The following is a 19,349-nucleotide window of genomic DNA, read 5'->3' as shown; positions in this document are numbered from 1 at the left end:
GAAAAAGCTGCATTTTACCCATTTGACCATGTGAAGTCCTCTCATTATCATCTGGGGACTTGTGCCAAAACGAGGAGAGCTGTCCCTTCGCCACTGCATGGCACAGTTATATTCACTGAATTAAACCATACAGCCAAAGCCCTAGGCTGTAGTATCGCACAGTCCGTCTCTGTCCTGTCTCCACAGCAGGGCAGATTTAGCAGTGACACACTGGTATCAGGTTGGGAAGGAGCAACCCGGGGAGCCTGAACATTGACTCCAGTACCTATGAGTCCTTATGGAATCAGGCCAAGCATGGCCCAGGAAAGGTCCTATTTGTTCCCACCTACCAAGCACCCGCTTCCACCAGCAGGCAAAAAATTAATATTCCTGCACTTTTATACTCCTACAAGGGCAAACCATGTGTTCACTGAGCAGGCCTTCTCTGAAGGACATGGCAACTGACAACAGGCTTGTGTTATATGGCAGTACCACCATGTTAAAAGGCGTAGATTCAGTACAGATTTAGCAGCTTAAAACTGGGTATCCTTGAGGCAGTGTGCACTGTCAATAGTAGCAATATTGTAATCATCTGCAATCTGCAACCTCATGACAGGCCACAGACTTCACTCCTGCATTACCATGAATCCAGGGATCAATCCTGGTTCCATGAAGAAGGGCAACACAGAAACAGCACCAAACATGCCTGAAAATGAGATGTGAAGAGAGTAAAACTAGAACACAGATGACATGCATGGCAAACAGTGGAGAAGTGCACTATAGACAGAGTTAAGCAATTGCACAAGCAATAGATCACAGCAGAGCTTTGCGGTCCTGCACATTCATCCAGGAATGTTGGTTGGAAAGGGGGAGAGTCCACAATCACCCCCATCCTCAACAAAGGTACAGCCCAACACCTCAGTGCAAAAGACAATCCTGAACTATTTGCTACAATCTTCAGCTGTAAGTGTCATGTGGCCTGTCCATCTCAGGCTCTTGTTGAGATCCCAGCACCAGAGATGGCTGCCTTCAATTGAGTTCATTCATTCCATATGATTTGAAGAAACATCCTGATTCGAGTTATAAAGCCTTGCGGTCCAGAACTAGCCCTGACCATATCCAAGTGTTGCATTATAGTGACAAGATTGGCTTTTACCTGATATTAGGAATGCAGCAGTGCGCCATTTGCTCTTTCAAGTCTGCTGCACCATTCAATATAATGATTGCTATAGTTGTGACCTCAGCTTATTTGTCTGTCTACATATTCCTCCATAACCCTTGATTGTCTTGTCTATTGAAAATTTTAAAACTTGTGTGGAAGAAAATTTCAGACTCTAGCAAAAGGTAAAAAAAGCTCTTAATGTCTGCCTTAAAAGGAAGAGTCTTTATTCTTAACCTAAAAAAATGTACCTTTTTCTGGAACCTCTTTCTTTGGTTTCAATGGTTCAGGAACTGGCTTCTTAGGAACCTCTGGAACTTTAAGAAACAATATAATGTTAAGATGGGTATTACAATCTGCTTTTATCGTTGAGATATCAAGACAATTAACTAACAAAAATATACTTGGAAGAGAACTTCAACCCAGTGACATAATCTAGCCAGATATACATGTACTCAGGAAGAATCTAGTTAAAATAAAACTCGACAAATCATCAAGCATAAATTGCCCAAAATACAGGAAACAACAAAGGCACATCTCACCCAATTGACCTTGCAACGTCCTCCTCATTAAACCTGCTTATTATGCCAAAATTAGGTGACCTCTCCACAGATTATTCAAAGAAGGGCCTGACATGAACACACTCATCAAACTATACCCTACCGTCAATGGCTCAGACTCCAACATCACCTTCATTAGTCTTGTCCTGTCCAACCAGCTGGTTGGACAGACCCATTGGTGAAGCTGAATACATGTATTATAAACACCTGAAGCTGCTTGCTTTAGAAAGAGTTACCTGATTCCAAAAACAGTACTTGCATTTCTGACACATTCAGTCATGAATAGTTGTCAATAATGAAACAACTTTTGGGTTGGAAAAGTCTCCACAAACATCCCCACTTTAATGATGGATAAGCCCAATACATTAATACAAAAGACACGTTGATGCATCAGCCACTATCTTCAGCTGAAGTGTGAAGTGGTTGATTCTTCATGGCCTAGTCATGAGCCAATTCCACATTATATTAGGAAATGGCTGAAGGCACTGGATATAGCAAAAGTTATGGGACAAGACAAAATCCTAGTTGTAGTAATCAAATATTGTGCTCCATAATTATCAGGGTCTTTAGCCAAGCTGTTCCAGTACAGTTAGAGCACTGGCAACTACGCAACAATTTGCAAAAGTGCCCAAATATGTCCTGGTCACAAACAGCAGAAAAATTCCAGCCCAGTAAATTACTCACCCAATAGTCTACTCTCAATCAACAGAAAAGTGATGGAAGACAACACTGAGAGTACTATCAAGTGACACTTGGACAGCAATAGCTCTTGCTGACACCCAATTTAGGTTCTATCAGGAACACTGACTCCAGGTCTCATTGCAGCCTAGTTTCAGACATGAACAAAAGAGCTGAGGTGATAGTGACTGCCCTTTGATATCAAGACAGCACTTGACCAAGGTAGGCACTGAGGAGCCCTAGAAAATGTAAAATAATGGGAATGATAATAAAGCTTTCTCGAGGTTCTTTTCACACGTAGTTGTACATGTTTGAGTTTGCTGCAACAATAACAATACTAAGAAATATATTAAAGCATAACATATAAATAAAAGAAACTATTAATATTTAAACAGTAAAATGGTATTTCCAATATCTAAAAAAGCAAAAATAAATACCTTTTTCTGGAACCTCTTTCTTTGGTTTCAGTGGTTCAGGAACTGGTTTCTTAGGAACCTCTGGAACTTTAAAAAAGAAAGCATAATGTTAAAATGTTCAGGATGCAATGCTTTTATCATTAATGTATCTATATCTGAGCAACAGGTTAATATAACAGAGACATTCAACATAAGGCAACATTATCTATTGTCATTTTTACCTTCCAGGGAAGAAATTGATTAAAACTAGGTAGATTACCTAGCACTGATTTGAGCATAAGAAACAATAAAGTCACATCTAGCTGAGTTGGCCCTGCAAATTCTTCTTCATTGACATTTGGGGAGTTATCCCAAGATTCGGAGTCAAGCAACAGTCTGACAATAGACACACACCAAATCATGGCTAACAGCTAATGTCCCCAACTCCTGCATCACTATCCAGGATATGTCTTTTCCCACCAGCACGACAGACACACCAGCAATAGCTTATTATAAGCTCCAGCTTATTAACACTCCCTGCCCTTCTTCAGCTGTCGAATTACTATTCCTACTTGGAAGTAACACTGGGGATGGCAAGGGCACAGAATATAGGGGACAGATTTCAAATTCTGACACTGATTGGCTCAATATTTTAGCCCTGAAAGGTATAGCTGCTGCCCAAAAGGTGATGAAGGTGGGGGTGAACAGAGAAAGAGAGTGTGTATGTGTGAGCAAGTCAGTGTGTGTGTGTGTGTGTGTGCGCCATGCATGCTATGGATAGTTGGCAATGGTTCAAGGAGGCAGCTCACCATCACCTTCTCACGGGAATTTAAGAATGGGTAGTAAATGATGGCCTAGTTAATGATGCATACCTCCTATGAATGAAAACAAAAGATGCAGAATTATCCAGGTATGTAGTGCATGATGCTACAAACATTACTTTTGACACTGATGTTGAAAGATACAGAGCAATAACAAGCATTCAAGAATTAGGTGTAGATGTACATTTTGATCTTGAGGATGTTGAAAGTAACACTGAGGATGTAAAGAATGATGCATTGAAATCATAACAGTAACAATTGCAAATTTACGGAAGGTAAAATCAAGCCAAGAGAAGCAAAATAAAGCAAATTAATGTAAATTTATTGTGAAAATAATTTTTAAAATTATAATTATTGTACTCAAAATAATGTCCAAATTTAGGAAGATGTGTTTCATATTTTTGTGATTAAAGTGGATACTTAAAATAATTACATGAAAGAAAGTAATTTTGAATTATGTGGAATTCCATGGATATTCACATAGGATTCACATCTCAGCTTATTCATAAAAAATTTCTGGTTCTTAAACTTAAATCTTATTTTTAACTTTTGCATCTTTCTTTCTTAATGTAGGACAAAGCTCAGCTTTTTAATATTTAAACAGCCACAAGCTGTTTGCTTCTTGCAAGTAATCCCAGCATCTTAAATAACAAAAAAAACCTACCTTCCTCAGGAATGACTGCCTCTTCCTTTGGTTTCACAGGTTCAGGAACTGGCTTCTTCGGAACTTCTGGCACTTAAAAGAAACAGGATAATGTTAAAATGCTTAAGATGCAATGATCTTATCATTCATATATCTAGACAACAAGTTAAAATAATACAAGCTGGTAGAGAAGCTGAATTAAAAGAGACATTATTCTGCTGAACAAGCTGAGGGTGAAATTGGTTATAATAAAACGTGACTGATGACGTGGCATTGACTAAATACTGGAAACAAACAAAAAAAGACACCTCCTCCCCAGGCAACATTTCCTTGGCAATATCTGGGGTCTGGTGCCAAAATTGGGAAGGCTGTGCAAATGACTAGTCATGAGATAGATTAGTCAACCAAAAGCCTCACATAGTTGTACTCACTGAATCATACTTTACAGTCAAGATACCTAACAGCAGCATCATCATCCTTGGATTATGTCCTGTATCACAAGCAGGACAGAGTCATGGGAGGTGGTGGTACAGTGATATATTATAGACTCTGGGAACCCTCAACGTGAAAGGTTGGATTTAATGCAACTGACTTGGATTCAACCCACCAGATGGAGAACCATTTAGAAACACATGTTACCCCTGAGGTGGAGGCCCAACTTGATTAAGCATCATAAAGCTCTTATCTGGCCTGTATCTGACCTACCTGAGGATCCAGGACCCTAGGTTCTGATATTGTGCTCATCGAGAGCTGCTGACCATTCTTGAAGTGCGTTTCAGTCAGTGGTGATTGCTGCTGGTACTGCACCCAAGGAATGGGTTGGCCAAGAAACGCAGGCCAGAAGTGAGTGAGGCAGGGTGGGGTTGCTGGCAAGGTGGCGCAAGAGTTGGGGGAGCAGTTGGGCTGCTCAGAGACAAGTGCAGTGTGCTCATTTTCAGCAGCAGGAAAAATCCAAACCTGCTTCATCCATTCACTATCAAACGTCCGCACAGCTGTGGAATGTGCCGTTGACAGGGTTACTAAGCAACAATTTAAACTGCTCAGTTAGAGTTCTGCTCAACATCTAACTTTAGCTTTGCTTTTAACATCAACAAAAAAGATAAACTCTAGAAGTGAGGTGAGGGTGAGTATTTTGACATCAAGAGTGCATTTGATTAGGTAAGGCACCAAAGAGCTCGAGCAAAACTGAAGTCGATGGGGACTGGGGGCAAAACGCTCCACTGTTTGGAATCATACTTAGCACAAAGGAAGCTGGTTGCATTACTTAGAATTTGTAGCAATAATACAAGCACTTAAACACATAAAAGCACAAACTAAAAATAAACTAAAATATGAATATTTAAATATGAATGTGCTATTTACTCCAATAAATATTTCCAGTATCTACAAATAAGAAAAAGAAAAGTACCTTTCTCAGGAGTAACCATCTCCTTCTTTGGTTTCAATGGTTCAGGAACTGGCTTCTTAGGAACTTCTGGCACTTTAAAATATGAACAGTTTAATGTTAAGGTGCTTAAGATTTAACATTTTTATGGTTATGATATCTAAGCAACATTGCAAAATAACACAATGTTATTTGAATGAGAATGTCTTCTTCATTTGCATAAATTAGGAGAAAAAAATTGTTAATCTGAAACAAGAGTGACAATGCAGCGCTGACCTAGACAACAAGAATGGTAAAGACACAGCCTGCCAAGTTGAAAGTATTCCTCAGCAACATCTGGAAACTTGTGCCAAAATTGGAAGAGCTGTTCCACAGCCTACAACAGCAACAGCCTGACATAAACATACACAACAAATTATGTTGTAGAGCCAGACTGACATCACCATCTCTTGGTATGTCCTATCCCACCACAGGACAGATATATCTGAGATGGAGACACAGTGGTATATAAATTTGACACAGTGAACATGGGAGCCCACAACACTGACTCCACACTCCCTGAAATCTTATAGCATAAGGTCAAAAAGGGACAAGAGAAATATCAGCTAATTATCACCTATTGACCTTCCTTAGCCTAAGAATTAGTGATCCTGCATGTTCATCACCATTTGAAAGAACCAAGAGGGCAAAAAGAGTACAGGGTCTATTTTAGGAGGGGGATTTTTACGAATATTATTAAAGGTGGAATCTTCTGCTTTAATCAGGTGTCTTGCTTGCTTGCTCATAAGTGATATGGCACCCACTCTGACTCTTCCTCCAGTCAAACAATTTGAAGGGCAGCATTAGGCCTTTCTCTGAAATCAAGTCCACAGAGGCAGAAACACCACTCAGGAAGAAGTTCCAGTCAAGCAGAGGCTTACAGCTGCCACACTCTGTGGAGTCACTATTAAGGTGGAATACAGCAACATTGTGAAAAACAAGGTGAGATAAGTGCTTTTGGGGGGGGGGGAGGGGGGTGGCGTCTTGGGTTGGGGTCCATGGGGGAGGGGAACCAGGAGCTGCCTCTATGCAACTATCGACCTGCCCTATGTCATCCTCAAATCATGTAGATCAAGGGACCCTCCTACACCACTCTCAGGCAGTTTGCAATGGTTTACCAATCAGGAGCACTGGTCAGGTGCAATCAGGTCCTCTTTGTTGGCCCATCTGGAACTCAGATAATTTCAGGCCAGGCAGAAATAGGCCTTTAACTGGTCATTAATTGACCACTTATGGGTCTCAACTGGCAGCAGTGTGGGAAGGTCACATATCTGCCTTCTGCACAGAACCTGATTTGGACAGAAGAATGAAAGCAGTTAGGTCCCGATGTGCCATGATCTCATCTACCTAAGTTGCCTTTCCACCTGAAGGACTGGAGGTTTCCGCCCTGAGTATAATGCAGTAACAACAACACTGACCGACCCAAAGTTGTAGCTGCTGCCAAACTAAACCTGTCAGTGCGCTGTGCGGCACTGCACCATGCCACGTGTGATAGACTCAGAACTGTTTGGATTGTCAGTATCAACTGTATTATAATCAACCTCAAGCTGTAGCCTCTTGGCCCACAACAGATCTTATTCGATTAATACCATCAAACTGAAGGATCTACCCTCAGTCAATAAGAAAGACAGGAGACCATGCCAACAACATACCTAAAAATGAGGGGCCAACACTGTGAAACTACCACTCATGACCACATTTATACCAAGCAATGGAAGCTAAAGACGGACTTGGCAATTTAATAACCAGTGGATCTGCAAAGCAGCCGCATGTAGCCACAAGTGGTGGTAGCCTTTGAAACAATTACCAGGAGAAGGAGGCTCAATGAATGTCCTAACCTACACTGACGATGCCAGAAGTGAAAGAAGTGAAGCATTCACAACCATATGGCAATTGAGGATGGGCAATAAATGCCAGTCTAGGCAGCAATGCTCACATCCATAAACAAATAAAAACATCTTCAGCCAGAAATCTTAAGTGGATAATCCATCTCAGCTTCCTCCTGAGGCCACAGTAGCTGATTAAATCAATTTGATTCACTTCATGCAATGTCAAGAAATGTCTGAAGGAAACGTTTTGGGTCTTGACAATAATCATTTGCAGTACTCATGCTGCATTCCAGCTAAGTTGTTCCTCTACTGATATAATACTGGCATCAAAATAAAAATGTGTGCAATTTCAAAAAGTCCACATGAAGCAGGAAATTTCCATACTGGCTAATTAACACCCCAAAAGTCTACTCTTGATCATAACAAGAATAATATGGTGTAGATGACAGTGCTATCAAATTCAGTGCTAAGCTGCTCACTCATGCTCAGTTTGGGCTCTGCCAGGACCACTCTGCTCCTATCCTTATTAGCGACTTAGCCCAAATATGGATAGAGAACTGAATTCAAGAACTGAGGTGAAGGTGACTGCCCTTGACATCAAGGATGTAATTGCCTAACTGTAGCATCAAGGAAACATAGCAAAACTGGAACTAACAGGGAAAAATACCCCACTGGTTGGAATTACACCTAGCACAAAGGAAGGCGGTTGTGGTTGTTGGAGTTTGTAGAAATAATATCAAATAATATCAACACATTAAACTATGAAACGTGAATGAAATAGAATATTAATGTTTAAAAATTGACATGGTATTTATCCATATAAGTATTTCCAACATCCAAAGTAATGAAAAGAAATACACCTTTTTCTGGAGTAACTGCATCTTTCTTTGGTTTCAATGGTTCAGGAACTGGCTTCTCAGGAATCTCTGGTACTTTAAGAAACAGTATAATGTTAGATGTTAATAGTTAATGTATCCACGTCAAAGCAATAGATTAAAAGAACACAAGTATATTTGGCAGAGAAATTCAATGTAAGGCAATATTATCTATTTTCACTTAAAGTTTTTGGGGAACAGATTGGTGAACGTAAAACTAGACAGATCACCTGGCATCAAGCTGAGTGGCGCAAAAAAGAAACAAAGGCACATCCTGCTCCTGTGACCCTGCATCCTCACAAACACGTGGGCAGTGGTGTCATAATTGAGAGAGCTCTGGGGGAGCTCTGCTAGACAAGTAACACATCAACCAGATGGAGATATACTTACCAAATCATACCTGACAGCCAATGTCCCAGACTCCTGCATTCCTGGCTATGTTCTTTCCCAACAGTTCTTTCCCAACACCTACATTAGGAGTGGTTCAGTACTACACAGTAGTGAGGTAGCAAACATTGGGGATTCTCAATAGTGACTCCAGACTTCATGCACTCTCATGCTAACAAGTCAAATAAGGTCAAGGGAATTCACTGCCCATTACCAATTGCCACTACTGCTCAGATGATGAGTTAGTACTCATCTAAATTGATTGCCATTTGAATGATGGACTGAGGGCAGCGAGATCACAGAATATATTTTTCAGGGGCGATTTTAATGCCCATCATCCAGCTTGTCCGGTGATATTACTACTGATTGAGTGGCTACCCCTGAAGGTCAAAGTGGGTGGGTGGGTGTGCGAGAAAGAAAGAGCAGATCCAGATGGTCAAAATTGGGTATGCATGAGCCACTGTGGGCCCTCAAAGATTCAATGAGGAACTTTGTGGGAAAGAATGCTGAGAGCAACATTTACTAAATATTTTAGAGTTGCCTGTGCAAAAAAAGCAGGAAAAAAATCCAAGTTTCTGAAATACTGGTCCAACAATCTTCTCCTTAGCACCATTCACAACTTCTCAGATACAAAGGCACTCTTACGCCTACATGCATCAAGACTTGAGCAATATTCTGATGTGATACTGGCAGCTAAATCTTGTGGCACACAAGTGCAAGGAAATGACCAAGTCGAACAAAAGAAAAACTAATTACCTGCCCTTGTCATTCACCAGCCTTGTGATTGTGGAATTCCCTGCCATCAACATACAGGGGGTTACCACTGACCAGAAACTTAAACTGTAAAACCTGTCAAAATACTGTAGCTGTAACAGCTGACTGGAGATTGGGAATTCTATGGAGACCTAAAGCCTGTCCAGCATCTACAAGTTACATTTCAGGAAGGGGATGAAATATTCTCCATTTGCTTGACATTCAAGAAGTTTGCCAGCATCCAGGATAAAGCAGCTCACTTAATTAATAGCACATCTACCATCCTAAACATTCACTTCACGCATCACAGATGAAAGCAACAAGTTGCAGTGCAGCAACCAGACAATATTCCTTTGATAACACATTTCAAACTCACTCACTACCTCTACCACCTAGAAGGACAAGGACACCAGGTGTATGGCAACAGCACTCTCTGCAAATTCCTCTCCCAGTCACACGCTACCCTGATTGGTCATTCTACATAGAAGTCAGATGAGGATTTCGATGGACTAGGCTTTTGAATAATGCTGAATGCAAATGTTCAGTGCACTGTTAAATGTACATTTAATATCAAGCAGCAGGGAGATGTCCAGCAGAAACTGGCACTGTGCTTTTTTTTGCACAGTCTTTGGAACCATGTTTTCAGTGAAGGAATACGTGCCCTTCAGTACACTTGTGAAACCCACTGTGATGCCTTGTCTTTAGGATAATATCACAATTACAATTGCAGCTTACACCAAAGATTTGAGTGCTGCAGTGGAAGCTCTGTTATGGATTTGATACCACTATTCAACTGGACTTCCTGAGAATCACAGCAGCTTTTCTTCTTTGTCCAACAGATAAGTAGCTGAGGAGACACTCCATTGATTGGCAGAGGTCTTATAACAGTGGCAGTGAAACCTGTCTCAGGATGAGACAAGCACTTGCAGAAAGTACAAGAGGGACCAGGTCATTTTTATATAACTTATCTCATGATTAAATTCATAAAGTTGTATTAGAATGTGCATTTGCCAATGGCTTTTACATTTTGGTGTCAGAAAGAGGATGAACATGGTAGCCTGATAAGGAATATGGACTCTTGGTGACTGGGGAAGTGTGACTGAGGTGCTGCTGATAAGAACAAATTATTTCACCAGATTGGGCAGAAAGGGCTGCAGATACAGATCCTCCCCTACAAAGGAAATTATGCAGCAAGTTCTGCAACATGAAACATACCTGCAGAAACCTTAATACCTGCCAAATTAAGTATCACATGGCTCCTCCAGACTGATTTGGGTAGCAGCAGTGTTGCTTGAGGATAGTCTATAATATTACTTCTGACAGTGTGATTTTCAATGTAGATATGCTGTGCTTGCCTTTGTGGGTCTGGTATCAGATTTAGAAATGCCGGTCCATTGAAGGTTTAAAAAGGCTTAAGCAGCTTCAGATGTTGATGCTCATTGGACTTTTATTTGAGAGCTAAGTTCTCTTGTGGCACAATGGTTGCATCCCTATCTTTGAACCAACAAGCCAGGGTTCAAGTCCCACTTGCTCCAGAGATATATGAAAATATACCTGAATTAGTCAATTAGAAACATAAAGAGCTAAGCTTGTCCCAAATGGGCTGTTGGCCAGGGAGAGGAGCCTGATGGAAAGGTAAACACTGAGGCTTCATCTAAACTACAGAGTTATAATAAAACCCTCATACATATTAGAAAATATTTTGCTGCTTAATTCAGCATATGAATCATGATATATGAAGCATCATGAGTGGATAGCCTAATCATCAGCCTATGACTGATGGCAATGAGTCAAATGTAGGTGGCACAAAGAACTATTGCCAGGATAATTGACATTCACATGGATGATCAGCCATGTTTGTGTATCCACAACATGCAGAGCACGTAGAATTGTTGCCAGTTCATGAAAATTGCTCAGTTCATATGATCTTCAAGCAAAGCACTGTGTAGCCAATCCTTGGCACCTTGAACCATAAGAAAGTTTGTGTGCCACACAAACCCTCATGCTTGCTTTGACTGCTTGTCTCTAGCAAGAATGAAAGAGAAGAATCTGTCTCTCTGCTCACTGACAGCCTCTCATTTCCCTTATGCAGCAATATACTCCAAACTGGAACATGCTGCTTATATCTTCAGCAAAACCTGCTATAAGTAAGACGCACAAACTAAAGGAACCACATTGTTTTTACAGACACAGCCAGTGTTGACCTTGTCTTACTTTGAAGTCACCACAATGGATTTCTATCATGATCTCCTTTGTAAAGAGAAGAGATCTCAAACATTGGTCCACGGTGAAGTTGAGTAAAGAAAATTGCTCCCTTAAGCTCATACACTGATATGGCCTTCTGCTGAAAGTACTCTGCCTCTCCTGCTTCTTTTAGCAGCTTGTACTGCTCTTGTTGCCTCTTTTAGTTCTCCCAATCCTGTTCAATTTAGAGGCAAAAAAAACTCTGCCAGGAAGCCTAAATCTGGATACAATTTGTTTTAGCACAAGATTTTAAGTTAACATAGTACTTCAGCAACCATCAGATCATTCTATGTATGGTATTTAAAGTTTAGGCATGTATCTCAAAGTTCTAAAAACAACAATCAGAAGAAATAATCCAGCAGCTAACTTGTGAGTAGTTCATGAGTCCTTTGGTGCTGGTGAGATTAAGACAGGGTGAAGGTCAGAGGATGGAATTTGAAAATACTAACATTAACATCAAATTAATGTTGTATCAATAAGGTGTCTAGCACACTCCATCCTGGAAATGAACAAGTGGATCTCAAACAAATTTTTGTACTTTTAAAATGATCAACTCAGAAATCAGTTAAGAGGAATACCTACAACTTTCTGAATACATTATTTTGTAGAATTTATCCATTGGTAAAGTAAGATATTTCTATTTTTTTTTATATTGCAGATTTGCGTTCAAATGTGAACATTTGCAAAATTCTCATTTTCAAGTTTTGATTGTATTCTCCAAAAAGAAAAATATAGAAGTTACAATTAATATATGACAACATGAATAATACAAGGGGACACAGTACATTAATCAACATCTCACAACATAAATAGAAGAAAACAACAATGACAAAAAAGACAATTCAACATGCTTAATTGTGTCCTAAGTGAAGCTTTTGTTAAATTAAGGAAATATATTCAAGTAAAAGATGATGTTATAATACAATGGCCTGAATGTTAAGTTCCATGAATATGAGGTTTGTTTGAAACCCTTTCCTGTATTTTATACCTTTCTTTAGAAGAACCTCCGCTTTTCCTGGAATAGCAATCGGTTTCTCCACCTCAATAACAGGCTTTCTTGGAAGTTCGGGCACTTTAAAGAACATTATTATAATTTTAGGTTGATTTTATGTTACAGTGCAATTATTTCAAGAAAATCTATAAAGATATTAAGATGCTTAAGCTCAAAATGACATGACAGACAAAAACTAACACTAAAGGACATAATACTTTACAATAATACAAACACTAAATGAATGTAGAAACTATTGCAATGGGTATCATAATTTTTGTGTACAGTAGTATAAATATCTCACACAAATTTAAAACAAAAACTTTGTTAACTACCACACTGCAAAAGAACAGCACAGCAGACAGAGTGATTAACATAGGAAAATAGAAATTATGCTGGACCTAAAAAAATCATACTTAAGATCTGGTCATCATTTACGGACAAAAACAGAAATGTATGTTTTGCAACAATGTAAAGAATAAAGTGGCACAAAGCATAAGAATAAGATTTGGAGGGAAATTCTTCTGTGTTCTTTTGTACCTTTGGTTGGTGCAACATCTTCCCTTGAAACAGTAACACGTTCTTCGTCAATTGTTTTCTTTGGGACATCTCGCACTTTAAAAAACATTATTGTTTTAAGAGGATGGTTCATTTAAGATTGATTCAGACAACACTAAAGTTGACTCACCAAGTTCAGACTCACAAGAAAACATATAATACACAAAATTAATACATAATGACATTCTCGTTCACAAATACAGGACTACTGTTAAAATCAAAATAATGAAATCCTGTATAATACAGGCTAGAGTAGTAAAATAGTAATAATTACACATCTCTGCATTGGTGAAGTATACTTGAGATATAATGTATTCTGAGAAATACTATCCTTACTACCTTTAGTCAAAAAAAGGACTTTACTTCTGACTTTCACTATAGTGAAGTACCAAAACAAACTTTGAACGTGATTGAAGAAGTGACAAGAAAAGATGTACAAATAATATTTACATGGATTTTTTGAATATACCTTTTATAGGAGTGACTTTTTCTCTTGAAATTTCAATTGGTTGGACTTGTTTAGCAACTGGTTTCTTTGGCACCTCCAACACTTTAAAGAGTATAATTGTTTAATGTTATTGAGCACATATATACACTATGCTAAAGTTATGCTTATTAATAACATGAAACACATAAAAAAGAGTAACAACTTTCTTCAGAAACAACATAATTATTAAATCTTATTGATTATTTTATGGTCACTTGATTAGGAAATAGTTATCTAATTACTTTTGTATTCACGGGATAGCACCTTTCCCACAATAATTAAAAGACAGAGGATCTTTATTCATTATGTTCAGTTATAGAGTTATAGGATAAGAAGTGGTGCAGGCAGGTACAACTATAACATTTAAAAGGCATCTGGATGGGTATATGAATCAGAGGGATATGGCCCAAAAGCTGGCAAATGGGACTAGGTCAGATTGGGATGTCCAGGTTGGTATGGACTATGACTCCATAAATACATTGCTTTGCAATTTTTGATTTTATTTTTGTTTCATAAATGATTAAACGCAGCCAGTAATCTGTTTTATTGTTTAAATAGCTATATATTCCTGATTTTTTGTAACTGATATAGTTATATTTACTTCAGCGGAAACTCAAAATATTAAAATGATACATTTAATTGACAGCACGGAACACAAATATTTAATTCTTTCTCTAAAGAGTTACACATGTGACAACACTAACAACACAAACTGGTGTAAAATATATTCATTGACATAACAGGTGAACAGAAATACACATATTGAGGATAAATATGGTTCAAGCAAATTACTTGTGAAGAAGATAAAACATTAAACTGAGAATAAGATTTACATGATAATCTAGAAAAACTTAAATTACTTCTATAAGATTATATGAAGATTTCTCTGAAATCCTCAGCATTTTGTACCTTTCGCTGGAGCAACAAACTCTCTTCTTTGAACATCATCTTGATAGAACTCTTCAGTAATGGTCTTCTTGTAAACTTCACTCACTTTGAAGAACATGATTGTTTTAAGATGTGTTTTTTTTAAGAAAATCCAAACTTTTTGAAATTATTTAAAACATGCAAAGCCAATTCCCACAAAACACATGACAATACAAACTAACATTAAATGACACTCCATTTTGTAAAGACGAAACCTGAAATCCATAGGCCGGTTTTTCAATTTCCAATGCAGGGACAGCATTGGGAGATAATGGCCTTGTAGTATTATCACTAGGCTATTAATCTAGAGATCCATGCAATGTTCTGGGGACTCAGGTTTGAATCCCATCATGGAGGATGGTGGAATTTAAATTCAATAAAAATCTAGAATTGAGAGTCTAATGATGACCACGAACCATTGTCAATTGTTGGGGAAAAAACCCCTCTGGTTCACTAATGTCCTTTAGGGAAGGAAACTACCATCCTTAACTGGTCTGGCCTACACATGATTCCAGACCCACAGGAATGTGGTTGACTCTTAAATGCCTTCAGGGAAATTAGGGATGAGCTATAAGTGCCGACTGAGCTGGTGAAACCCATACCCATGACAAACAAAAAAAATTCAGCAACACCATCTTCCTTTGACTTAATTAAAAGTGATCAAATTGGCAAATTTATCTATGCTTTTTAAATGATGGGCTCATCTGTTATAATATGTTATAATATGGCAACATTTAAGATGCTCATCTTGCATAAAGATATTGTGCCTTCAATCAGGAAATAAATTCTAGCTATCCGCCTCTAATAGGCCTTTTACAAAGGTGCCCACAAAAATTCTGAAATAAATTGTGATACTATTTATGGGGGACTGTTTCAGTCTCATATTTACCTTTAGATTAACCAATATATTGTCTCTAGGTCGTATCTGGTCCCACCTGGCATTCTTATTTTGACCTTGCACCATGGAGGTGGGGCTCTAACTATGGTCTGGCTTTCTTATGACTAAGACTTGGGAAGAACTTCTACATTCGCAAGGCCATCTAAAAAAAGTTTATTTCCAGGTCAGGATCTAGCTTACTTTTGTCTGTTCTAATTACAGTGTAAGCACATTACTGTTTGAAAATAAGATTATTGCATTTTAACTGGCAATTATCTATCACTTATAGTACTGTTCTCAGTGCATAATGATTTAAAAGTCAGTTTCTTAGTGTTCAAGGAAATCTATCTGGTATTAAATTTTCACCTGTGCCATTTCACTTCCATTTCAACGAAAACGTAAAAACGAATAGAAAGAATTTTAATTGATTTGTGTGACCCCCCATGACGGCACAAACAATGGAATCAGATACAAAACAGAAACACCACCGTGCAACAGGACAAAGTGCATGAATGGATGCATATGAAGAAGACAAATGGTACTTAAACATCAGGAAGCAGGGTCTGGTTATTGTGAAAAGTAGAAGTTGTTGACACAACAATGTATTATGTTGGATAGAGCTTAAGGAACCCTTCGTTCCATTTTTATACCTTCCACTGTAATGGCATCTTCTTTCCTAGGAACAGCAGCTGGTTTAAATTCTTCAGCAACTGCCTGCTTAGGAACTTCTGGCACTTCAAAAGACATCATTGGTTCATGATAAGATTTTTTTTTTTTAAAAAGCTAAAATATCTAACAATTCAGAACAATATGAACCATGTATGACAGATCAAGCTAACACAAAACTACATTACATTATATAAACTGTCCAAGACAATAAAGAAGACTTTGTCTATCACTCAGGTTGACAAAAGAGATCCTTTTCAAAAAACAGCAGCTGAATTCCTCCAACACGCCCCACCCCCACCCCCACCACTGGTCAATATTTATCATTCAACCATAACAAAAAACAGCTGTGATCATTTATTTCATTGCTGTTGGGACCTGGCTATGTGAAAATTGATTGTCTTTGTGACAAGTAACTACGCAGCAAAACACTTTCTTGGCTGGGAAACCTATAAAATTCTAACAGGACTAGACAGGCCAGATGCAGGAAGGATGCTCCCGGTGGTGCAGGAGTCCAGAACCAGGGATCACAGTTTAAGGATAAGGGGTAAACCTTTCAGGGCTGAGATAAGGAGAAATTTCTTCTCCCAGAGGATGGTGAGCGTGTGGAATTCATTACCACAGAAAGTGGTCGAGGCCAAATCATTAATTGTTTTCAAGGAGGTAAATATAGGTCTTGTGGCTAAAAGGATCAGCAATATGGGGGGAGGGGAGGATTAGGGTATTAAACTCAACGAACAGCAATGATCATATTGAATGATGGAGCAGGCTTCAGGGGCTGAATGACTTATTCCTGATCTCATCTTCTTTGTTTCTATCTAAGGCCTTTGGGATTTCCCAAAGTAATGCAAGGTCTTTCTTTCCTTTCTTGGTATTAACTCAACTAGTACTTTGACATTGTATGCATTGAATGCTGCCAAGATTTAATTCAACTTCAATTTGCAACACATAAGGAGTTTTTATTCAGTCATTCCTTTCTCCCACAATTCACAGGAATTAAATACAAACTTGGGACAGAAGTTTACAAGGACGCAGACTACTTCCAACACTCTCAAGGCAGTTGATGGCTAGCTGGCAGATTTGGGAGAGGCCTGCCCAGGAGATACACTGCAGATAGGCAAAACCTACCCAGTGGCACTCCTCAGTGGCAGCAGGTCCCAAACTCTGGAGCTGCTGGCTCATTTGATTTGCCAGTATTTCCAGCCTTTAACAAGCTCAATTGACTCTTAAATATCCATAGCAGGAAGGCTGATGATTTCGGCGTTTAAACTCCCCCTAGCTCCCCAGCCCTGAACCCCCAACCACCCCAGTGTTGTGGGGGTCAGCTCAGGGTCAGTAGGAAGTTGATAATCTGGTCCCATTCTCGTTTACATGACCTTCTACTGAAAATAAACTTGTCAAGAGCCTGTAAAATCCAGCCCCTGGAATCAGTTTCTCTCTATTTTATGATTACTGCATGACATTTCCTATTCTCCTCCCTTCAGCAATGATGATGTCCTGCACTCCATAATTTGCCTCACCGTACATACCACAGTTTCAAAAAAAAATGAAAGAATAATGTACTTCTACAAGTAAAATTCCATCCTATGACAGTACAATACATTCAGCACAGACTTATAACATAGCTTACACAGAATACAAATCAATATTTGAGAAACTAAATGGTACACAAACAAATAACACCGTTATGATATAGGCAAGATATGGTGAAAATAAAATTCAATGTTATTTAAGAATGTTATTTTCATGTATTTTTCTACCTGTCACTGTGATGACTTCTTCTTTTCTCAATATAGTAACTGGCTGAGCTTCAATGTCAGCTGGCTTCTTGGGAATCTCCAAGACTTAAAAGAATGTTATTGTTTAAGAATGAGATTTACTCAAGATAGCATGTAAAATCTTGAAGAGATTTTTGAAAAGAAAGTACGACGTAAAACACACAGACAGATAAATTTAACAAAAGAATATCATGATTATTATATCCGAAGATACGGGTGATATTTTAACTCATTCAAAACCAATCTTCTTAGAATTAACACAATGCCCACTGATGACATAAACCACTATCATTGAAATATTTATTCAGTAAAGGATCTTTCTTATTTTAGCATAGTCTGAATACCAAAGTCCTAACCATAAACTCTTTTCATTATTAAAAATAAACTTTGTACTTACATTTTTAACAACTGATTATTTCTTAGGGCCAAAGTCAGAAGTCACACAACACCAGGTTATTCTCCAATACGTTTATTTAAAATCACAAGCTTTTGGAGCGCTGCTCCTTCGTCAGGTGAAGCAGCAGCACTCCAAAAGCTTGTGCTTTTACATAAATCTGTTGGACTATAATCTGGCATCATGTGAATTCTGAGTCTGTCCAGCCCAGACTAACACCAGCAAATCCACGTTATATTTCCACAACAACAGTATAGTTAATTAAATATTAGGGATACAAATTCAAAACAAATTTTTAAGGTAAGATATTAGTAATTAATTAATATTATGCTATTAAACTATTTATTGTCTTAATATTAAGTTTTTTAAAATTACCAATTACTTCCCACTCTCTTCTGCTAATGATGTTATCCTACCACTTAATAAGTATTCATTTTATTACAAATCAAACCTCCTCTTATTATAATCTAAATACGAACACAATTTGAGATGTTAAGTAAACATGAAAATGAGCAACACACACATAGTGTCAGCAAGATTTACATAAAAACCATGGAAACAAACTCACAAATAAAAGGAAGACAAATTTGAATAATATAAAAAGATGTGCCAAAGTGCAATTTAGCTTTGCTAACTTATCATAAGAAGACAAACAGACAATAACTTATACAGTAATATAGCAAGAAAGCTGCAAAGTGCAAAAATAAGATTATATGCAATGTCTAAGTGTACATTTGTACTTTTTGTTGAGATGACACCCCTTTCGCTTGAAACAGCAACTGACTTAATTTCTTCTGATATTTCTGGCTTCTTGGGAATCTCTGACACTTTAATGAACATTGTGTTTTGAGGTTTGGTCCATTAAAATAAATGTAATTTATTATCAAATTTATTAACTTTAAATGTTAACACTTCATAAAATATG

The 19,349-nt window shown here is 38.2% G+C and overlaps 1 protein-coding gene across 1 annotated transcript in view; it reads right to left on the bottom strand.

The window, feature by feature from the left end:
• Positions 1-19,349, bottom strand: part of ttn.2 (titin, tandem duplicate 2) — a 308,270-nt gene that overhangs the window by 131,472 nt on the left and 157,449 nt on the right. The window contains exons 111-120 of the mRNA XM_048599205.1: positions 18,013-18,096; positions 16,237-16,320; positions 13,765-13,845; positions 13,278-13,352; positions 12,735-12,818; positions 8,348-8,419; positions 5,644-5,715; positions 4,257-4,328; positions 2,814-2,879; positions 1,390-1,455 (exon numbers count right to left, since the gene is read on the bottom strand). Of these exons, the coding sequence (XP_048455162.1) occupies positions 1,390-1,455; positions 2,814-2,879; positions 4,257-4,328; positions 5,644-5,715; positions 8,348-8,419; positions 12,735-12,818; positions 13,278-13,352; positions 13,765-13,845; positions 16,237-16,320; positions 18,013-18,096 (756 nt within the window). The remainder of the gene's footprint in view (positions 1-1,389; positions 1,456-2,813; positions 2,880-4,256; positions 4,329-5,643; positions 5,716-8,347; positions 8,420-12,734; positions 12,819-13,277; positions 13,353-13,764; positions 13,846-16,236; positions 16,321-18,012; positions 18,097-19,349) is intronic.

This window comes from Rhincodon typus, chromosome 7, assembly GCF_021869965.1.
Source record: "Rhincodon typus isolate 14 chromosome 7, sRhiTyp1.1, whole genome shotgun sequence".
In the NCBI taxonomy this organism is placed as follows: Eukaryota; Metazoa; Chordata; class Chondrichthyes; order Orectolobiformes; family Rhincodontidae; genus Rhincodon; species Rhincodon typus.
The sequence above is the reverse complement of the archived record's forward strand: the minus strand, read 5'-3'. Positions and strand labels throughout refer to the sequence as shown.